The sequence below is a fragment of the Phoxinus phoxinus genome (genome assembly GCF_949152265.1).
Source record: "Phoxinus phoxinus genome assembly, chromosome: 1".
Lineage (NCBI taxonomy): Eukaryota > Metazoa > Chordata > Actinopteri > Cypriniformes > Leuciscidae > Phoxinus > Phoxinus phoxinus.
The window spans coordinates 4926131-4950957 of record NC_136876.1 but is presented as its reverse complement, the minus strand read 5'-3'; the positions used below and the strand labels follow the sequence as shown (position 1 = coordinate 4950957).

General features: G+C 36.7%; 2 protein-coding genes across 7 annotated transcripts in view; one reads left to right on the top strand and one right to left on the bottom strand.

Annotated features, from left to right (window-relative positions):
* LOC306999681 (uncharacterized protein) overlaps positions 1-5654 on the bottom strand; it is a 110703-nt gene extending 105049 nt beyond the window's left edge. For 4 of the 6 annotated variants that reach the window (XR_013797896.1, XR_013797897.1, XR_013797898.1 and 1 more), the window contains exons 1-2: positions 5271-5560; positions 879-2076 (exon numbers count right to left, since the gene is read on the bottom strand). Coding sequence is in view for 2 of the 6 variants with exons in the window: in XM_079614566.1 (XP_079470692.1) it covers positions 879-2071 (1193 nt within the window). In the remaining 4 variants the exon portion in view is untranslated. Of the gene's footprint in view, positions 1-878; positions 2077-5270 lie in introns of all 6 variants that reach the window. The other 2 variants (XM_079614565.1, XM_079614564.1) reach the window with 2 other exon arrangements.
* Positions 1-24827, top strand: part of LOC306999562 (uncharacterized protein) — an 825164-nt gene that overhangs the window by 489881 nt on the left and 310456 nt on the right. The gene's annotated exons all lie outside the window — the stretch shown is intronic.

Genomic DNA, 24827 nt, shown 5'->3' with positions numbered 1-24827 from the left:
CAGGACATTTGCAGGTCAAGAAGCTTCATGAACTTCAAACATCCAAAGCACGCGCCCCGAAACCAGCGTCTCAGCGCGAATACTGAATTGAAGTCTTTCACGTCTTGCGCTTGTACGGATGAATTCACACAAAACTATGTAAAAACGCCCGTCTTGGCGAGTATCCTGATAAACAAAGTCTGTTATGTCTCAAGTGAACAGACTGTATATTCACATGGGGTCCGTGCGTTCGGTCTTAAAGGTGCAGCAGTTTAATTAATCTGCGGCTGTGTTTTAATGTTAATCAAACAAAGGACAAATAAATGACTCACTGCTCTTGACTAAATAGGCTACCTTTTTTAACTTTACAAAAAGATCCATCTATATTTAATTTATACAGTAATGAATATGCAGTGCATTAAATATATATTTGATGAACAAATTAAGTTTCAATTTAATAAACAACTAATATGATTAATATTCTTTTGGTTTCTCTACCAATACATTTAAAAATGACAAATGCATGAATTAAAAATTAATTGAAAATTAAAAATACAGGTATCGGTTACGGTATCGGCGAGTACCAAAAATGAAAGTATCGGTATCGGACTCGGTCTGGAAAAAGTGGTATCGGGTCCATATTGATAAATAAATGCCAATTTTTTGCATGGAAACAACCGTGCGCCCAATTTTCTGTTGTACACTCGTTTTGTAAATGAGGGCCACTGTGTGAACACATCTACCAATCATGAATATAGCAGTAAATACAATTTCTATGGACTAAATGCATGTGAAAAATAAAGGTCACATGGTGAGCTGCTGCAGGAAAAGCACACAAAGCCAAACTAACTTCAAGATTCCAGATTTTGTTTCTCAGCAGATAAAGATGAACTACTCACCGTGATCTCAGACTGCAGTGATGTGGTTTCTCCACTGTATGGATCTTCATGTGTTGCTTCAGGTAACTTTTAATAGAGAAACTCTTTCCACACTGATCACACGTGTGCGGCTTCTCTCCGCTGTGGATCCTCTCATGTGATTTCAGAGTTGATGAGTCACTGAATCTCTTGTCACAGTGTGAACACTTGTAAGGTTTTTCTCCAGTGTGAATTCTCTGGTGCAGTTTTAAATGTTCCGCTGTAGTAAAAGTCTTCTCACACTCAAAGCACATGTACTCTCTCACACCAGTATGTATTTTCTGATGTACCTTTAAATATTGCCGCAGTGAAAAACTCTTTCCACACACAGAACATGAATGCGGCTTCTCCTTCGTATGAACTGTCAGGTGTGTCTTCAGGTGTGATGAACAAAGAAATGTTTTGCTGCATTGATCACATGTGAACGGCTTTTCTCCTGTGTGGATTTTTATGTGTTCTTTAAGGTGTTGTGATTGACTGAAGCTCTTTCCGCACTGATCACATGAGAACGGCTTCTCTCCGGTGTGGATCCTCATGTGACGCTCAAGATTATGTTTGCTTGTGAAACTGTTTCCACACTGAGTGCAGGTGAAAGATTTCTTGCCTCTTCTTTTCTTTAAAAATGTCTGTTTAGTATTTGAGCGACTCAGAGGTTTTCCTCCAGGTTGGACATGATGTTCCTCCTCCACTTCTCTCAGTTCTTCACTCTCCTCCTTCACTTCTCTCAGTTCTTCACTCTCCTCCTCCACTTCTCTCAGTTCTTCACTCTCCTCCTCCACTTCTCTCAGTTCTTCACTCTCCTCGTCCACTTCTCTCAGTTCTTCACTCTCCTCGTCCACTTCTCTCAGTTCTTCACTCTCCTCCTTCACATCTCTCAGTTCTTCACTCTCCTCCTTCACTTCTCTCAGTTCTTCACTCTCCTCCTTCACTTCTCTCAGTTCTTCACTCTCCTCCTTCACTTCTCTCAGTTCTTCACTCTCCTCCTTCACTTCTCTCAGTTCTTCACTCTCCTCCTTCACTTCTCTCAGTTCTTCACCCTCCTCCTTCACTTCTCTCAGTTCTTCACCCTCCTCCTTCACTTCTCTCAGTTCTTCACTCTCCTCCTTCACTTCTCTCAGTTCTTCACTCTCCTCCTTCACTTCTCTCAGTTCTTCACTCTCCTCGCTCTCTTCCATCAGGTCTAAAATCAAAGAGAAAAAAATACTGAATTTTCAGTACATCAAAACAATTCCAAGAGATATGAAGTGAAAGGACATAACAGTAAACCATGATGTAAACAACTTATATAAATATTACAATCATTTATTTTTAATTTAACCTTTTTATAAATTATACATCCCTGAAAATGTACATGAATGAGGTGCATTGCTCTTCAATTATTAAAACATTATATATAAATACCATATTTCAGTAGTGAGAAATATTAAATATATTTGATCAACGACAATTATCTAATGTAATATTAATACATTAAAAAATATACAATAGTCTCATAATTTTGACAGCAACATTTAGATAGATGATATTTAGTTCATTAAACTAAAAACGTAATTATTAAGGGCCAGTTACAATAAACTTTTCCTTCCACTGACGTCCATTCATACGCATGTGAATGTGGGACACCGGAAACACAAGATCAAGTGAATTTCGCGGTGAGAAAAAACACAGTTTTGCAGTAAAGTGCAGTAGATTGTATATTTTTGGAATGATTATTTTTTGTCATATTTGTTTGTAATAAAAGACTGCAGAGTGTGAACTCATTTCAGTGTTTGCAACATGCTCAAAGTGTAGACTGACCGCGGGCTTTAACTGGTTTTAAACTAACAGTTTTATTAGCATTATCTGTGTCCAACATGTTTCACTCAACCCTGTTAACTTCTGGACTGATTTTCCTCGAAACAATTTATTAATTGTGACACCCAGGAAGTGACATCACTGGGCCAGTATTGCCAGATTGGGCCGTTTTGGACAAAAATTGGACGGGAAGACAAAATTTGGACAAAATTCACATTCAATTATCCAGCAAGTTAAACTCTATTGAAAAAATAAAATAAAAAAAACTATTAAAATAATATTATATACATAAATTAGAGTGAAATATAGACATAGCAGCAACAATTAAAATTAAGATTATCTGTGTGGTTATTCTTTTTTTCATTTCATCCCATTTAAGTTTTATTTTTGCATCTGGGCCTAAATGTGGAAATGAGAGCACATGTGATTAAAAACATGTAAAAGCATGCTGTACCAAACAACATCAAACATCAATTATCAATATACAAAAATACATTCAACTCAGTGATAATGACAAAACCAGAAAACTCACAAAGAATGCCCCATCAACAACTCCAAACTAAGATGTCCTTGAATTAAGAAAGCCCACAACATGTGCAACCTCATGGTGTCTCCGACTCTGCGATGGATTATCACGATTAATACCGTTCCAAATGATCCTATCCAGGACATATAGATAATCCTGCGGTAACTAAAGAGACTATCCTTTAGTCGTGTCCTCAAGAGTTAGGCGATCAGTCTATACAAATTCGTATTCTATTATAAAGATAATAGATTTCCCCTCTGTGTTATAAGTCTACCTGGTTTGGTAATCTTCAACCGTGTTCGCTGTACAACAATAACGGCTGGCTGTATCCGAGTCCTGTCCAGTTCTCTTCTTTTATTGTCTGAATTCAGCCGTCTTCAGCATAGATAATATCAAGCGCACGACTGTAAGCATAGCCAGCGTCTTGTTCTCTAGCAAGCAACTGAAGATACAACAGTTCCTTTGCACTCGTGGTTAATGACTCATATCACTGCTCTCTCATGAGGTTTGAGGAATGCTCCGGAAGTGATCTCTCGCGCGTGTACGTCACTCATTGTTTACACCAGAGCCTATGCACAGAACAGAGATTGTAGGTAGGACGGCTAATAGAAATGGTACTAGTTTGCGCTTATCCGGGATGTTTACACCGATGTAAAAAAAAATACATTTACGTAAGCTCACGCGAACTCATCCGGGAGAGATGAGAGAGAGATCACTTCCGGAGCCTTCCGGCGCTTTATGTCTGCGCAAGCGACGTAAACAGATCACTTGGACGTGGTTGTGTAAAAGAGATAAAAACGATATAAATACTGTTCGTTTTATCACACAAACCGCTTGTTTCGTGTCTTAGGCCATCAATGTGCACTTACGATGGGGAATTTTTTAATTTGGACTTTTCTCTGCATGCTTTTGGAGACATTACCTATATACCTGCATTATATGACTGACAGACAAGAAAGGTTTGATCAAAAAATATCAAAATTGAAACTACTGCGGAGACAAAGACACCTACATCTTGGATGCACTTCAGGTAAGCTAAAACATACCAACATTTAATTTCAAAGTGAACTATCCCTTTAACCTCCCAAACAAAGTCTGTCTATTTATTTATCGTACAGTAACTGATGCTAATTCATTCATTGTTTTTAATTATTTTTATTACTTATCATAACATTGCTTCTTCATTAAAATACAGGCATCTAAAAATACAGAAAATTATATAAATCATTTAAATTCTTCAAAATATAAATAATGGTAAGAAAAATCATAAACACAGAAATAAACGTACATATAGTAGCCAAATCCCCTCAGTCTGCTGACACCAATGAAATAAGCTTTAAGTGACAATTTACAGGAGATCTGAAGACATCAGCATAATAAATGAGGTGAAAACAGGAACTATTGTCATGAAATAAAGAGTGTTTTCAGCAGATCTGTTAATATTGATGAGCCTCAGACTATCAACACTCATTCAACAAGCCATTCAGGATCATCAGCAATCATCTCACTTTATTCTGAGTGTTTGCTGTTAGAAACACATTATTTGAGTCAGAGAGATGACTAAAGACTATTAAACTGCTCCATTGAAAGACAATACTGTTATTTATCACAATATAACATGGATAAATCACCAATAATAAAACGAAATAATAAATAACCTCTCTTTATGAACCCCTTCAGGCAAATAACTACCAAATAACACCATAACATGTTAATCTAAAAAATATAGTTTGACTTTATAATAATTATCAATTGCAATAAAGTAATTCCATTATTATCATAACATATTTGTACAGAAACTGAAATGATCATAAAACTCTTAAAAATAAAGAAGATGTAATGTTTCCTGTGTCAAACTTCATTAATATTTATCTATATTCCCATATAGATTTTAAATTTCCCACATTCATTACTCGGGGGCAATATAAAGTCAATTTTAATAAGTAAATGTAATCTAATCATTTACTTGTATATTTGTCACGATACTACACATTCAATCACATTGAAACTTAAAAGTAAAAACAATTATATAACCATTAAGAGTACAAACATACCTTTAAAGAAGAGTAGTAAGAGGCGAAATGAGCAAAACACACCGGAAGTCCTGCTCTCTCACTCCTGCATGGACAAACACACGCGCGAATGAAGCGATATCACGATTAAAAGCGCCAGTTTCAAAGAGAGTTCGCTAATTACACGGATAAGTTACATGAAGTATTTATCAACGAAGTTTTAACACGATTTACACTGTGATGATGTTACAAAGAGACAGTAAACAGCACATGTGTGTATGAGAGAGTGAAAGACAGTGTGCTTCCCGTCTGCTTTCTAAGCGCGAATGAATGCTTAAAGGGGAAGTACTTCTTCTTCCTAACGGCAGATTCACACCGCAAGCTTGAGCTCCGCGTCAGCTTCACACTGGACGCGTTTACAGCCTCACCGCAGCAATAAGCCAGCATGTCTTTACAAAGACACCTATCAACTTGTTTTTAGAAGTTGGTCATTTATAAACTTGATAATCTTGAAAGTTTGTTGAGATGGGGAGGTGTAGCCTACAACATTCAACAAAAAAGCTTCATTATAGAAAAAATATATATGGGAATGTACTGCAAAATATATTGCAATGTATTAGTACATAATACATTTCCATACATGGGAAACTAGTGCTTTTTTTTCAATATAACCTACTGCATTTATGAATTAAGTATTTAGCAAGTTCAAAAAGATTATTAACCAAGTAGTGCTGTGAACAATCTTTTTTTAAGTACACCAAATTTAATTTGTGTGTATTCAAGGGGATTTACACATGTAATAATACATGACAGTTTACTATACAACTGAGACCAAAAAAACTGTGAGTAATTACAAAAATACAAAATGTGTTCAGTGGTTTCAATATCAGTTAAATTTTTTTTTTCATTTATTATTTTTATTGCTCCATGGTAAAACACAAAACATTTCATTTTCTTCTTTAGATAATTTAAATTCCCATGTGCAAAAGGGAACAGAAAGAAGATAAAATCTTATAATATCTGTCCCCTTTTCTAAAAAAACAAAATAAACTTTCTTAAGCAGCTTACAGCAAGAATTACACTGACAAAAAACAATGTTGGTTTAAATAACAGCATTCATGCAGTATAATAAATCAGGCAATGCCCAGACAGCAAAACAACAAGTAATCCAATACATATAGAGAAAAACAAAACAAAACAACAACGTGGATTTCACTATATTAATACTAACCAAATTTACTCTGTTTATATCTCTACTTATACTAACCGATATTATTAGACCCAATATATATAGAAAAACTAAACAACACACAAAAAATCAAAACAAAACCAAACAAATCCAAAAGCAACATAAACCTCACCATATTAATACTGACTGAATATACTCTGTTTATACTTATACTTAAACTGAATATTGCTACAACTTTTAAGATTATCATGCAATGAGTTCCACAATTTTACTCCCATAACTGAGGGGCACATTTGTTTTGTTGTTGTACGTGCAAATTGATGTTTAAAATGATATCTTCTCCTACTGTACTCTTTTTCTAACTGATAATAATGTTGTATTTTCTCTGGTAAGATTTTAAGTCTTACTTTAAACAAAATGATTAGTGTTTGAAACTTAGCCAAATCTTCTAGCTTTAATATTCTAGATTTAGCAAATAATTTGCTTGTATGTTCTCGATAATTAACTTTATGAATAATTCTTATAGCTCTCTTCTGTAGAATAGATAGGTTTGATATTTGTCTGATATGTGTTCCCCCAGACTTCTATACAATAAATCAAATATGGTACGATGAGTGAACTATAAAGTATTTTCATTGTTTCCTTATTTAATAACTCCTTCACTCTGTTTAAAACAAAAATATTTTGGGAAATTTTTATTTTAATGTGTGCTATGTGAGGTTTCCATGATAGTTTGTCATCCATAATTACACCAAGAAAACGAAACTCAAACACTCTCTCAATATCAACTCCATCTATGGATAAAGCTACCGATTCGTTTATTTTCCTATTTCCAAAGACCATAAACTTTGTCTTTTCTAAATTCAATGACAACTTATTTACATCAAACCATTTCTTCAGTTTTGTCATTTCATATTCAATAGATTCTGCTAGTTTCTGTATATTATCTCCAGAGCTGAAGAAATTAGTATCATCTGCAAATAAAACAAACTGTAATAATTTGGAAACATCACAAATGTCATTAATATAATTCACAAAATTGACAAGAGTTTTCTCCGATATCAAATTTAGATTTCAGGAATTCTTTAGATGAGTATATGTCATTTATAATTTTAAAATGAATTTCTTTCACTTTAGGGAGACTTGGAAAGGTAAGATAATTCCTTCTCAATTCCTTCACCTCTTTCAGGTTAAACTCTTTGAAAATATAGTAACGTTGTATTCTATTTGGATGAAGTCTATCAACTGACACACAAATCCATGTTTCAAACAAAAATCATTGTAATTGAGAAAAATACCATAGTTGTCCATCATGTCCAACAGGGAACATTTTTTATATTGAATCCAGTTTTCATAAAATAAAGATTTGTTAAATCATTTTAGGACAGATATTTTCAACTCCATTCACATAAAGACAATTTATGGCGGTTTTCTCCTGTCGCCTTTTTTCAAGTCTACAAAATAATAATATTTTTTTTTCCCCTTTCTCTATCCATCTTGCTCTATATCTTTCATATGCTCCTTTAGCTTTTTGAATATATAAATGATCAATTTTAGATTGCAAGGACAGAATTTAAGGAGTTTTTTAAGTTAAGGAGAAAGCGAAATAAACCTAAAATTCTCGGGACAGGAGCATGTGTCCAAAGTTTAATCTTAGGGCTTTAAGTGTAAAATACCGAACTTACCCTTTAAGGTTTGGATTCCCATCCCTCAAAGTCCCCACTACATTATTATTCAAACAAATACTAAGAAGGTAAGGATTTGGGTGAGAGGTGTTAAATTTGGGCGGAAAGCGATCTAACGCTTCATCCATAACCATGTTGAAATCTCCTCCTATAATAATATTATCAGTTAGATACACACGTTTAAATTCAAACAAAGAGTCAGAAATTTCAGATATTAATTTGTTGTTTAGGGGAACACTATTGTAACCACATAGGTTGTTGAACAGTATTGCCACTCCTGCAGAATGAGCAGAAGCATGGCTGAAGATGATTTTGTCCCCCCATTGACTTGTCCAGAACTTCACGTCATCAGGGTTGGAGTGCGTTTCTTGCAAAAATATACAGTGTGAGTTTTTGCTTTTGCAAAAAAGAAAGAAAGCTTTTCTTTTGATAGAGTTACGGAGACCCCTTGCGTTTAGAGAAATACAGGAAAAATGTGATTTCACTGAGAACATTTAACGAATCAAGAAAATAAATAAAAAATGAAATAAGAAAAGACAAACAGTCAAATGAGTAATGTAACGTGAACACAAAACGACTCTCTCAAACAGAGCACTGTAACGAGATCTCGCTCACCAGAACAACTAAATTCAAACCACACTGTAAAAAAAAAAACTTAATTTTACAGGTAATTGTCTGTATTTTTTACCGTTTTTTTTTACATAATTTTACTGTTTTGTCATTATACAGTGAATGTCTGTTGTTTTACAGATATTTGCTGTAATTTAAAGGTCCACTATTAAATTTACAGGCAATTGCTTGTATTTTGGTTTTACATCAATTTTCTGTATTTTTGAAATACATTTTCTGTATTTTTACAGAGTTATGTGTAATTTTGCATAAAATATTAAGTAATATTTTACAGATTATTTCTGTGAAATTAGAAAACAAAGAATAGAAGGTGTAGCTGCAGAAATCAGCAATCATTCAACATGTGTTCCTTGAAGATCATTAAGTATGTGGGGGTTAAAGTGAGTTTTAAGTTAAATAGTATTTACAGGCCTATAGCCTACAGTAGGCAGGCCTATTACTTATAGTCTTTTAATTGTCTTGCTCATTTTGATTCATCATTTGTGTAATTCTGCCTCTAATATTTTATGTATTTTAGTATATTTAGTATATTTTATGTATTTTATAAATATTTTAAAAAATCTGCGTTGCTGCACATTGCATGGCATTGTGTGCATGTGCGTGCACGCGCGACGGCGCAGATTCAAATTACCCGCCACTTTTCCGTTGCTTAGTCCCGCCCACAACGGTTAAGCTGGTCTGATCTGTCGTCAAGTTTGGATCTGTGTATCAAGGGCAAGCGAAGCGGGAGATTTGAATTCAGTCTAGCAGCTAACGTTACTCTGAAGTGGATTGTGAGATCAACAGGGTTCAAAGCAATCGTTTTCGTCAAGAGCAGCCGTGAGCAGGAGCGCTGCCACACGAGTTATAGTCCGGTTGTCATTCAGTCTGTTCGGATATAACGCGCCTTTTTCATTGAGCCTGGTTCGTCACACCGGACATCATGCCAACCGATCACTGAGGTAAGAGTCTCATCATACTAAGTTACATTTGGACTACAGTATATTTGATATTACATTTTTCAGTTGACAGTTTGTTTACAAGCTAACATTAGCATTCTTAAATGATGTCATAACTGGCGTCGAGGATCATTTTGTTAGACGTTAGACTTGTTATTCATATCAAAGTCCATTCAATTGTATAAAATCTTCGTTATAATGATGAGTCAGTAAATCAATATCTTAAACGGCGATCTGGAAGCTGAAAACTCATCTCTTAAAAATATCCTTGCTTTATTATAGTAAAATTGTTTTTGGTTTATTTATTGCCATTTTAATAACCAAAGTTTTACTACAAATAGGCCTACCATATTTATTTTCTTTGTAACGTTAAACCACGTGGTCAATTTTCGTAATGGTGAGTAACATTAACTCTACCGAGACCGTTAATAAATCGAATTCAGTAACTTAAACTGACAGCATATGAGACTAGAATATGAGCACAACAATTGCAATTCTGGCCGCATCTGCTTGCCAACACATAGCTATATAATGCATATGTGTATAATGATGCTTATAAAATAAAATATATAGTTTAGCATGTTTGTGTTCTGATAAAGAAATTAACTTATTTACAATTTGTAACTGATGCTGCTAAGTCACAGTAAATCATATAAAGTTACATTTACTTTCTATAAATGTAGATAAAACCACATGCTCAAAACATAACTGTTAGCCTTTCCTGCTCAGCTTCCAGATCATAGTCAGTTGAGGTTTTGCATTGTCCCATTAGAACATATTATTACATGAAATACTGAGTTTTAAAAAAATATATTTTTTTTTATGATTTCAGGTCATCTGGAAAGCAGCTGATCATGGCAAACAAGGTAAGAAGTAACTTTAAAATTTTTAATTTGTTTAAGTATTTGTAAAAGTATTTGATTTTAAAATTGCCCATTGACTCCAATGTTTAATGGGTCCATGGCCAATTCTATTATTGTCAAAAACTCGAGAGAGGAACCATTGTCAAAAAAATGTTGTCCACCACTCTTGTTCATCCAAAACAAACTACAATATAGACTCAAGGTGTTAAATACCGGAATTATCCTTTAAGTGGCATTAATCAATTAAGCAAAACAAACACCGTTTTATCCAAAAAACATTTATTCAGTTGTCATTTTTACAATACATTTTTTGAAATTTCAACTGAATTTGTCATCAAAGGCTTGTGTTCCAAGTCAAAACTCATTCCTTCACAGATCGCAAACATGAATTACCTCCGCCATCTTTTTTCCGTCTAAAGGAAATGACGTATAGCTATGGTTCCTGCTGATAGGCCAACGCAGTTGCCAGGAGGAAACTCCTTTGACCAATGAGAAACCTCTTGCCACGCCCATTCCTCCAAGCTGCAGCTGCCCCGTCTCGGTTCAACACGTCCCACAGTGGGCGGTGGTAAATGTTGTTTTCTAGTTTACGAAACGCCCTCTTTTTATAATTTATTATAGTGAATTTTGTTGTCTAAATAAAAGTAAATTATTTGTGATATAACTATCAATTTATAGATGGAGTCGTTTTAAAGAATGTCCCGAGGCTGTGTTGTTCCCCCTTTATGTTATTAAACCCTTTACAATATTTTATTATTTTCAAATGTATTTTCTGTCATAGCAGTGAATACACGTCAAATTTGAGATTTCAGTAACGAGACAGATATAATGTCCCTCTAAATCACTTACATTATGTAACACCTTCCCTTTAAACTGATTTTTTAAGATGCATACACCAGCTGAATGTGTCGTACCATGAGACATCCATATGTCCAGTCCGCATTGTGACCTCCAAAAATTAAGATCCTCTATAGTTGAGTGACATTCTTGGAGGAAACAAAAAATCTGTTTTGAATTGTTTAAGATATAAGAAAACAGCCTTTTGCTTAGTATGATTTATTAGCCCTCTAGCATTTAAAGAAACAACAGATAAAGACATGAACTAAAGAAAAGAAATTGAAAAAAAAAAAGAAAAAAAAATTTGGTCTATTTTTTTTTAATAGACCTAGATAAGCAAAACAAGTAACTTAAAAAAACTGTAGACTGATGACAGGCCAGAACATCGAAGAGCGCCAACCAGCCAAGAGGATGGAAGCAATATTAAAGTCAAAAGACGATCAGAATAAACGAGAAACCCATTAGTCAGGAGGGAAAACTTCAGATCCCTCTACAAAAGCTCTTCCACAAAGTGAGCTCGCTTGTTCTCTTTTCTCGCCTTTTCCACGACGGGCCATAGCTTGTTTCTTCGTTCTCTATCCGCTAGAGACAGATCCTCGAAAATTTTCAGGTTGTTGTTTTTTAGAAATTTTTTATCTTTAGCAGCACGCCAGACCGCGTCGCGTTGAAAACGGGAGGTAAACTGGACGATGATTCCTCTGGGCTTGCTGTCGTTTGCGACCCAGGCGATGAACGGTGTCCACGGCATCCGGGAGTTTGCCTTTCGCGTCTGGCAGAAGGTGCTGGCAAACATCGATGATCTTATTTCGGACATCTTCTCGTTCACTTTCAGGTACCCCATGAACTCTGAGACTCCATCGACGTGAGTAAGCCTCGAGGTGCAGAAGCCGTTTCTCCTGTTCATGCGAGTTGAACCTGATTTTTTTGGCTAGTGACTCAGTCGCGCCTATTTTGACTGTGGTGGAAGTTTTATGATATTCATTGATCTTTAGTAAAATATAGATGATTCAAAGAATATCACATGTGTGTCTCTCACTTGTAGTGAGAGAAGATTCTGTTTATGTACCTGGGGAGGCAGAAGGGAGAGACACTCCAGAGAACAGACGAACAAGGACCTCTGACCTAGATGTCAGAAGGCCATTTGGTGCAGGGGGGCTTAGTGGGCCAACTAGTGACGAATCTAAACTAGTGTTATGGCTTCCTTGTCTATGGAAAACTACTGGATGGAAATCTACTGGGAGGAAGGCTCTGGGGGAAAGAAGGCCTTGAAAAAAAGATAAAAGCTAGTTGAGTCTGTCTGGGGGTGTGTCACTCTTCTGCACAGGGTAACAACTGTGTATTAGACTGCTCCTATTCTTGCAAGAATAAATACTTCTCTTTTTATAATTTGAGTCTGAGTGTCTCTTACGCAGTGATGTTTGTTTGATGAATTTTTGCCACAACAATTTGGTGTCAGAATAGTGGGATTCCTTGGATGTGCCTCTTGGACCTGAGATCGGACGGTGTTTGGCCACCTGAGTAAGTTCCAGCTCTACCTCGTAAACTTGAGAGAGAGAGGCCGACCGATATCAGAGCCGGGAGAATCGACCACTGGGATCTAAAGAACCCGCAAGTGGCATGAAACAACGTCTCTGGTAAGGGTCATTTAAATTCGGTTTAATTGGGGGAAGAGTAAAATTTAACCATATTGGCTGAGAACTGTTTCTGTGGTATGTAATCTGAAATTAATTGAGATCTATATATAGATCCAGAAATTTCAAACAGATACAAGGGAAAAATATAAAAATATAATTACGGGCCCAAGCCGGTGGCACCGCCACCCCGGTGCCTTTAGTTGCACTAAAGGCACCAGGGTGGCGGTGCCACCGGCTTGGGCCCTCCATCGCTGCTTGCAGCTTTAATTATATATATATATATATATATATATATATATATATATATATATATGTAAATTCTTTTTTTCCCCCTATTTTTAACATATATATTATTATATATATAATAATAATATATATATTATTAACATTTTTGGATGCTAAACTATTCTTTTTATAGGCTTTGTACTTTGTACACTTTGTACACTCACGTTCCAATATAGAAAAATTTAAAAAAATTATTATGAACGGCACAAACTGTACAAATGACTATTTAAACAGAGCAGTGTAATTTTTATATGTAAGGTTGACTATTTTATTATTATATTTTATTAAGGCTATAATGAACATACTGCGATGTCAAGATTGCAATGCTGGAATGCTGTGTGTGTGTGTGTGTGTGAGGCTCGATCGAACAATGGAGACATAAAAACATACTCCGTCATTTTGTTCATACAGACCATCATTCAAAATGCAAAGTGTTTCCTTATATTTGTGTACACTCGCAATGAAACACAACATTGTGCTTTTGTTAAACTATAAACTCTTGTCAAACTGTAACCTACAACTGTCACCCAACCAAAATCACACACACACACACACACACACACACACACACACACACACACACACACACACACACATCCCCCCTCCCCTCCCCTCCCCACACAGACAGACACACACACACACAGAATGGCAGAGAGACAGAGAGAGAGAAAATACACATTCAAACCACAATATCTGACTTCCTGTTGGTCGGAGCTAATGACTGTAAATTAGAAAGTTGTCCGGATCGAAGAGAAGAATATACGTACCGAGTTTGGTTACTGTAGGTAAAACTATAACTAAGTTATAACACACTTTATGCATCCTTTTTTAATCATAAATTTGTTTCCTCGCCACGGCCAAACCGTTCGAGATATCAAAAATCCCCAGGCAATTTATCATCTTCCATGTCTTGACTTCATGCTGACCGAGTTTCGTGGTCATCGGATGAATTCTCTAGGAGAAGTGTTTCAAATGCGAGAGCAAGCGTTCTCCAATCAACCCGTAATAGCCGACTTCCTGTTGGGCTGGCGTAAAACTTGACCCAGGGAAAGTTGTTCGGCCCGATTAAATCTATATGTGTACCGAGTTTCATATTAATTCATGCAAGCGTGTTTGATATACGGACAAGTGTTCGAATCCCATTCCAGGGGGCGCTGTCGAGCCCCCCTGCCACGCCCGGGTACCAGCTTCAGCCCGGCCCTGATGGCCGCAGGTTCTGACCTGTGTGCAAAATTTCAAGAGTTCGAGCACGTTAAGGCCCTCAAAAGTGCCAGAGATTTTGCACACAGCAGAGAAAGGGTTAAACTAAACTAGCCCCCCTCCTCACACACACACACACACACACACATACACAGATCCCCCCTCCCCTCCCCTCCCCTCCCCACCCCACACAGACAGACACACACACAGAATAGCAGAGGGAAAATGCTCCAACAGTCAAGTCAAGTCAAGTCAAGAATATTTGTATAGCGCTTTTCACAATACAGATTGTATCAAAGCAGCTTCACAGTATTAAATTAAAATAATAATAAAACGTCCATGTTTGGTAATGCTAATCAATAGTAATATTGATTGATTCATTAAATTGAATATCCCCAACTGAGCAAGCCAAAGGCAACAGTGGCAAGGAAACGAAAAACTCCATCAGGTGACCTAATGGTGACCTAAAACTCCATCAGGTGACCTAATGGAGAAAAAAAAAACCTTGGGAGAACCCAGGCTCAGTCGGGGGCCAGTTCTCCTCTGGCGGTTATGAACTAGAGGCCGGATTTAACTGTAAGATTAAAACATTTATATGAATGCCTGGTTAAAGAGATGCGTCTTTAATCTAGTTTTGAACTGGGAGAGCGACTCTGAGCAACGAACAGTATCAGGAAGGCTATTCCAGAGTTTTGGAGCTAAATGTGAGAATGCTCTCCCTCCTTTGGTGGACTTAGATATCCTAGGTATAACCAAAAGCCTCGAATTTAGCGATCTTAAAGAGCGCGATGGATTATAGGGCGATAGAAGATCCGTTAAATAAACTGGAGCTAAGCCGTTTAGGGCTTTATAAGTCAGTAACAATACCTTATAATTAATACGGAACTTTATAGGTAACCAATGTAGTGATGATAAGATAGGTGTTATATGATCATATTTTCTTGATCTGGTAAGAACTCTAGCGGCTGCATTTTGGACTAACTGTAGCTTGTTTATTGAGGATGCAGGACAACCAGCTAATAGAGCATTACAGTAATCTAGTCTCGAGGTCATGAATGCATGAACTAACTTTTCTGCATCAGAAACTGATAGCATATTACGTAGCTTAGCAATGTTTCTAAGGTGGAAAAATGCCGTTTTTGTAACATATGAAATATGATTTTTAAAAGACAGGTCGCAGTCTAGTATGACACCCAGGTCTTTTACTGTAGAGGATAAAGTAGCAGGACATCCTACTATGTTAAAGTTGTATTGTGAGAGGTTTTGTGGGCGGTTTTTTGAACCGATGAGTAGTACCTCCGTCTTGTCTGGATTTAATAGAAGAAAATTACACGTCATCCAATCTTTTATATCTTTAACACACTCTGTCAATTTTGATAATTTAGCGTTTTCATCCGGCCGTGATGAAATATATAATTGAGTGTCATCAGCATAACAATGGAAACTAATTCCATGTTTCCTTATAATATTTCCAAGTGGCAGCATATATATTGAGAATAATAGAGGGCCTAGCACAGATCCCTGCGGCACTCCATAGTTTACTGAAGTTATGATCGATTTTTTTCCATTTAAATAGACAAAATGGTAGCGGTCAGATAAGTATGATCTAAACCAGCTTAATGCTTGTCCTTGAACGCCAGTATAATTTTGTAGTCGATCTAAGAGTATTGTGTGATCTATAGTATCGAACGCAGCACTAAGATCAAGTAAAACTAGTATTGAGATACAGCCTTGGTCCGAAGCTAAAAGTAAATCATTAATGATTTTAACGAGCGCAGTTTCAGTGCTATGGTGCGGCCTGAATCCAGACTGAAACTTTTCATAGATGTCATTTTCTTGCAAAAAAGAGCACAGTTGAGCGGACACAACTTTTTCTAATATTTTAGACATAAATGGAAGATTTGAAATGGGTCTATAATTTGCTAGATTATGTGGGTCTAATTGTGGTTTCTTAATGAGTGGTTTTATAACTGCCAGTTTAAATGTTTTTGGAACGTGACCTAAAGATAGAGACGAGTTAATAATATTGAGTAGAGGCTCTTCCACTACAGGTAACACTTCTTTCAGTAGTTTAGTTGGTATAGGATCTAATAAGCACGTTGTTGTTTTAGATGAAGTGATAAGTTTATTTAGCTCTTTTTGTTCTATAGTTGTAAAGCGCTGTAATTGTTCTTGCGGGGTGATAATTGAGGCTGATTTATAAGGCGCGATTGAAGATTGAGTGTTTACAATTGTGGTTCTGATGCTTTCTATTTTCTCAGTGAAGAAGTTCATGAAATCATTACTGCTAAACTGTAACGGGATATTTTGGTCAGGTGACGTTTGTTTATTTATTAGTCTAGCCACGGTGGTAAATAAAAATCTTGGATTATTTTGGTTGTTTTCTATTAGTTTGCGGAGATGCTCAGCCCTTGCCGCTTTTAGGGCCTTTTTATAACGTGACATACTGTCTTTCCACGCGATTCTAAAGACCTCTAAATTAGTTTGTTTCCATTTACGCTCTAATTTACGGGTTTCTCTCTTTAGAACATGCGTAGTATTGTTGTACCATGGTGCTTTACTTTTCTCTCTGACCTTTTTTAATCTAATGGGTGCAACAATATCCAATGTTCTAGAGAGAATGGTGCTCATAGTGCTAGTTACTTCCTCTAATTCGTCTGTTTGTTTGGGTTCAGGCAGTAACTGAGACAAATCAGATAAGCAATTTGAGAAATTATCTATGGTGGATGGAAGGATTGTTCTGCCTGGTCGGTAACGCGGCGCAGTATGACATAGTACTGTAGTCCGTAATATACAAGTTACCAGGAAGTGGTCACTGACACCATCACTTTGTGGAATGATATCTATATCGGTTGGATCGGTTCCGTATGATATAATTAAATCGAGTGTATGATTAAGACGATGAGTTGGTCCGGTGACGTTTTGCTTGACCCCAAAGGAGTTTAATAAATCTGTAAACGCAGCCCCTAACGCATCATTTGAATTATCTACGTGTATGTTGAAATCTCCAACAATTAATGCTTTATCGACGTTGACCAATAGATCTGAGAGAAAATCTGCAAACTCTTTTAGGAAATCAGCGTAGGGCCCTGGCGGTCTATATACGGTAGCCAAGGCTAGAGATAATAGGGATTTTTTCCTTACATCTAAGAGCGTAACATTTAATACAAGTACTTCAAACGAATTAAATTTGTCACCTGTTTTCTGAGTAACATTAAGAATATCTCTATAGATTGTTGCAACACCGCCGCCACGACCAATCAGACGGGGCTCATGCTTATAACAGTATCCTGGTGGAGTGGACTCATTTAGACCGAAATAGTCATTTGGTTTAAGCCAGGTTTCAGTAAGGCAAAGTACATCGATGCTATTATCTGTGACTATTTCATTTACAATAGCTGCTTTAGGTGTGAGTGATCTAATGTTCAGAAGACCTAGCTTTAGAAATTGTTTTTGTTCACTAATAGCGAGATTTTCTGTTTTAATAACAATTAGATTTTTCCTAGATCCTACAGTAGATTTATTATTTGATCTCACTAAACGAGGAATAGACACAGTTTCTATTAAATGTTCTACACTAGTATTTATATCAATTAATTTGGTGCAGCAGAGACTGTGATTTGGATTTTTGGTAACTAGTCAGACGGTCTTTAACGTCTTGGAGATGTTATCCGACAGAAGATCCGCTCCATTTCTACTTGGGTGTAAGCCATCAGCGCGGAAGAGCCTAGGACGCTCCCAAAATAGATTCCAATTATTTATAAAGAGCAGTTTCTGCTCATTGCACCATGACATTAACCATTCATTTAGCGCGAATAATCTACTGAACTTCTCATGCCCTTGTCGATACGTGGGAAGCGGCCCAGACACGATGATCGTTATTTCAGGCGATGCGGTGCGTACCGTCTCGATTAGGTTCCTATAATCCTTTTTCAAAACCTCCGTCTGCCGCAGCCTGACGTCGTTCGCTCCTGCGTGCAAGACGACAGCTCCGACGCGCTCGTCACCGTTCAAGATCTCGGGTACTCGCGCAGCGATATCAGAAACACGGTCATCAGGAAAACAGTGGCTACGCACCTTACTTTTACCTGACGTAGCAGTCCAACAGTCCACATTCAAACCAAAATATCTGACTTCCTGTTGGTCGGAGCTAATGACTGTAAATTAGAAAGTTGTCCGGATCGAAGAGAAGAATATACGTACCGAGTTTGGTTACTGTAGGTAAAACTAATACCCCATTTTTGACTAAAGGTGGCGCTACTGAGCCCCTTACCACGCCCGTTTCTGAAACTTCGCACATGTCTATTACACAATAAATGTCAAATGCATGTTGAGTTTCATGTAATTTGAAGCATGTTAAGAGCCCTTAAATGCATCCAAAAAGAATATAAAAGTTTAAAGCGTTGCCATGGCGACAGTATTAAAGATATCAATAATCCTTTCACAGGTCTACATCTGCCGTGTGTTTACATTATACAGATGAAGTTTGAAGCAAATCGGGTAAAAATAAGAGGGTGAATTCAAAGCATTTTGAAAGTGACACACTTCCTGCTGCCAGTTGGTGGCGCTATAACTTTGACTCACAATAGTCACATCCATGCGATCGGCTTCTTACAACGAACACACTGCTGAAGTTTCATCAAGATCAATTAATGTATGAGGATGTTATAACACACTTCCTGTTTCCAATATTCGCCATAAATTCGTTTCCTCGCCACGGCCAAACCGTTCGAGATATCAAAAATCCCCTCGCAGTTTTTCATCCTCAATGTCTTGACTTCATGCACACCGAGTTTCGTGGCGATTGGTTGAATCGTCTAGGAGGAGTATTTTAAATTCCATTGAATGCGTTTTTCTAACTACCCCAAATAGCCGACTTCCTGTTGGGCTGGGGTAAAAAGTCAGAGCATGAAGGATATATGAACCGATGAGATCTATAAGTGTACCGAGTTTCATATTATTTCATGCAAGCGTGTTTGATTTATGGACCAAGTTTTCGGACCCCGTTCCAGGGGGCGCTGTCGAGCCCCCCTGCCATGCCCGGGTACCAGCTTCAGTCCGGCTCTAATGGCCGCGGGTTCTGACCCGTGTGCAAAGTTTCAAGAGTTTTTGAGCACGTTAAGGCCCCCAAAAGTGGCAAAAACCTTGAAAAAAAATTTATTATAAAGAAGAAGAAGAAGAAGAAGAACAACAAAAAATCCTTAGAAGAACAATAGGGCTCTGCGCCCTTTCAGGGCTTGGGCCCTAATAATAATACTAAAGAAGAATAATCCTTTGGAAAACAATAGGGCCTTCGCCTTTTCAAGGCTTGGGCCCTAATAATCTGAGATTAAAGGGCACCTATTATGACATTTAAAATGTTCCTAATGTTGTTTAGGGAGTCCCCAACAACAATTTTACGTGCATGCAATGTCAAAAAACACTTTTGTTTTCGTATAATATGCATTTATTTTACCTGATTTGCTCACCGACTCCCAAATGATTCGTTCAACGACTCTTTTTTCCAAACCCCTCCTTTGCGCGACGCTAATCTGCGTTGATTGGTCAGATGACCCAGCAGTGTTTACAGAGATAATACTTATTGTTTAACACAGAGTACAATGATGCTTTTATCAATTAAATCGTGTTATAATAATGATTAGTCCACTGCTTTGTAGTTTGTAGTAAAAAACTAAAAATAAGATAAAGAATTTAACCTGTTAGCCTTCAGCGCCACTTTTGAAAAATCCCCAGAAATAGCATACCCAACCTAAAAAAGATTCAATTAATTGACCCATTGTCCTAAAAGCTCAAGTACGGTCTCATTTGAAAGCTGACACCTGGCACTTTATTGGAAATGTAGAATGAATTATTGTCATAATGAAAAAAAAATTATGAATAGCTTCAAAGTTGTGTAAGTTATTAGAAATTTATTTTTATGAAACATCTTCATGAAAATTAAATTGAAGTTGGCCCGTCAGCACTCTAGAAATGCACTCCAGCTAAAGACACATGTCTGACCATGTTATATTTAAAATTTGAAGGTGATAAGTCTAAAACTCTGTATTTTGTTAAATGTTTTTCAAGATCATCTCAAATGACTTTATTTTGAATTGACTCTAAAATGCAAACTTGTGTTTATTGTCATCTATTAGCATCTATTCAGTCTATTGTCTCTATTGTTTTGTGGTGCAAACGAGCCCCATTCAGTGTCAGTCTCTCCTGCTCACATTTACACCTATCCAGCCGGCTTATGGCCATAAATATTCTTTTCCTTTGTCTCCATTATAATCGCTAACGACTGGCTAATCACGGTGTTTCACCCCCTAATTTCTTTCATAATCTTCACTTCACATTTGAAACTGTATCAAATGCCTTTCTTAAATAAAGAAATATTTCAGTAAGCATTCCGATTTAGAAAAAAAATCATAAAAAATAACAGCTAGATGGCAGGTGCAACTAGAGAGCTAGCTAGCATGTTAGCTTAGCACACCATCAATACACGACAATTTATGAGATTAAAACCCTTTTTGTGCTCCAAACTTACTTTATAGTGCAAGTCGAGTGTTTTAAATAATCTTCTATGAGCTTATTTGGCTTCAGAAAAGAAAATCAGACAGAAAATATATGATTTGATATTATTCTGCACTATTGTAAAGTCTATACCGATTAGCATTACATTATACATATAATCTATTATTATAAAAATACCTGACATGGCTCGAAGAACACAGGTAAATCAAATATCATTGCAATCATGTTTATTGTCTTCAAAACATCTTTATCTGCATGTTATAGCGATCTCTGAAGCTATAGCTATGTTTATGTCAGTGACGTCCTGGAAGGTCACAGGTTATTTCTTCTTCGTGAGCTTCCATATTTGAAAAAAACTGTGCAAATGGCGCCCTCAGTCTGCTGTATGGATTGAAAACACAGTACATCAGAGTATCCAGCGCTCTTTATGTATACATCGACGCATTTGGATATAAATTCAATAAATATTATTCCTGTCTATAGAAATATGATGTAAACCTATGATAATATATCAATATTTCTCCAAATCTGCACATTTTTGAGCCAAAAGCCCTGAGGAACGTTGTTTTGTCACGCGTTCTCAAGACAACAACACCGGAGTTTTTTTCTGAATGGAGCAGCTGACGCTCATAATTCATATTAAAGGTATCGACTCATTTTTTCATTACATAAATCCTGACACAAATTAAGACATAACTGTCACTATAAGTTTCTCAGAATACAATAGTGGTCAAATACTGAAACGTGAGACTTATATATTTTTAATGATGTATAGTTTGTCAAGGTACTGGTGAAGGTACTCGCTCTGGTGAAGGTTAACAGGTTAATGTTATGTTAGCGAGCATAGCCCAGAGTTCATATTGTAAAAGCACAATCAGTCTTTATTTGCGTTAGCCCGATGCATAAACATAACGTTTTTACAAAAAAAGAAAAAATGCAGTTACGTTACTACGAGGTATTATTCTATTCTTTAAGAGAACTCCGAAAACAACGACAAACACTTCACATATCTCAATACAATTGTCATTGAAGACCTAGAAGCTAAACGGTGCTTACACAACAAACAAAATAATAATTAAGCATGCTACATAAAACATAAAAGCAACAATTATTAATAACACTTACAGGTTGTGATACGGAGGAGGAAGCTGATGCAAATACACTTAGAAATGAACCTTCCTTCAATATCAGCCGGCTCGCGAATCCAAGTTTGATTGCATTTAAAAAGCAATCGTCTTCAAAATGGCGCGAACAAAGCACAAGGCTCGGACTATACTTCTGTGGTATAGTTATATGAATTGTAGCCACTTAGTCTTCAAATGCTCCTCCTTGGGCAGATGAAAAAAGTTTGCTTTTGAGTCTTACTTCAGAACACTCTCGTCGCCATGATGTTTTCCCTGGCCTTGGAGCGCAATAAGTGGGCGTATCGTATTCAAATAACTTGACAAGTTGACGTCAACTAGTCAAAGAAAAAGCTTCGGTCTTCTAACGATTCATAAAAATGACTCGGAGTCGACTCTTACTTTTGAAAGACAATAACTTTATATACGGTGCACTTTCATATTTCAAACTTTGCAGGATGTTTTTGATCACTTAGATCTATGTTACACACTACATGAAAGGTAAATTTCAAAATTCCATAATAGGTGCCCTTTAATTGAGGTCTTTGACAGATCAAGAAATTTCAAGCAGATAAATAATCTGGGATTAATTGAGAACTGTGACAGATCAAGAAATTTCAAACAGATAGGTAACCTGAAAATTAATTGTTCCACCGCGGAGCAAGTTATTTTTGGGTGCTGAGGCTAATTAGGGGGAACCAAGACAATCGTAACAGATTTTTGGTGAACCGTAATTAGGAGGGCACTAATAGTGCAACCCGACCGATTTGGGTTAAAAGAAAAATCGGGTCTGTGTGGGACGCCTGACAAATCAGGAGAACGCGCGTGAAAGAGAAATCCACAGAGAACAGAGAAGCAGCCAAAATGGGGATGTCTCAAAAGCAAGCTTGCGAAATTTGGTACACCGGTGTTTAAGTCATATGAGATGAAATTATGGGCAGAAATGTATGATATTGAGCGCCACAAGATTAAAGATGGTGCGGGAATCAGTTGAACAGAGCAGTGAGAAACAAAACTTCTTGTGTCTGCGTTCAACGTGTGTAAAAATGTGAAAAGACAATGCGTTGTTGGCTTGAAGCAGATAAAAGAGAACGGAGTTGATGTAGAATGTATTTCCATATAGTAAGATTGAATATAACTGATAAAAGGGTTTTTATTTTTCATGACATTAGATATCAGAAGATTTTTTTTTGTAACAAAAGTTGAAGTAGCAAGCAGCAATAAGGCTGTCTTTGTGAAGGATTGAGATATGAGTAATATGATATTTTGGTTTCTGTAAAAACAGTAGAGATAAGTGGGACAGAGACAGTAATGATTATACTTGTTGAATCTGCAGACTAACCATTTTGAGAAGAAAACAACTGTAGAAAATGTATGTTATGAAAATAACATTTCTGATAAAATGGAACTATTTATGAACGCCTGTTATGTCAGATTAAGAAATGGTATGAAAAGTGAGGTTCAGATTAAAAATAATAATAATAAGGTATTGAGTATGATTAACAGGGATTAACATGATATAAAGATAATGAATGTTTCATTAAGCAAAATGGGGAAGAATTCTATATTTTAGTGGTAAAATAAAGATTGAAATTATGTTTATTTATAGTTTGACAACCATTGTCTTTTGAACCTAAAGACTCCAGCTATGCGGGGAATACAGCAACAGCGCGTGCTTATTCAGCCCGGCTTCCGGATGTTAACCCTCTGGGGTCTAAGGTGTTTTTGGGGTCCTTGAGACGTTTTGACATGCCCTGATATTTGTATTTTTTTTAGTTGCTGATAAACATATTAATGGCAAAGGTGTAATTACACTCTATTTAGCACAAACATGGCTATCATAGTATGTGAGCAACATGTATGTACATGTTTGCATTTTTGAGAGAATATTATTTATGCGTGGTTATTCAAAAAACTCAAACAAAAATTGTCTGATATAAGACCACAAACGACCAACTTCACATATTCCCACAATACTTTTGACTAATGGATGTTGTCGGCTAGAGTTTTTACTTTAAAATGATCTGAAAATCATCCGGGCTAATCGTTCACATTAAACAATAGATTGATTTAAATTGTGTAAGACACTTTTTGTTTGGAAAGGCAATATGCAGGTGGGCGTGAATGATCCAACAAGGTCATGAATAATGTCCTCATGCACACCTGAAGACAAAGACCCGCTAATGCTGCATACTAATGAGCATTTCATAGGTGTCACTGAGCCACAAGAAAGAATGCAAAGACAACACACACACACATATATATATACATACACACACACACATATATATATATTGTCATAAGGGTAAGCGGACAACACAGCAGGTTCGGAGAAACAGTCACTTTAATTAGTGTGTGATAAGTTTGACAAAACAGATGCAGCCTCAAAAGCAACAAAAAACTACCCGAGGTAGTTAGAAACTCAGGGAAGTGCGAATAGCAAAACAGGTGAACAGAGATCTGTTAGGCTGGTGCTGCGTGGCTGAATTCTCCGAAAATGATTGCGTCCGGGAGGCAGACAGCGACTCTCTGGACAGGGTACAGAACCGACACGCACAGGTCCATGCGACAGGACTGAGACAGGACAAAATAGAGTCAGACACAATACTGTTCACTATAGCAAATGCAATACTCAAGCGAGGTCTGATAGAAAGAAGAGCAAGGATATAGGGAAGAAAGGTGGGACAGGTGATGAGAGTAACAG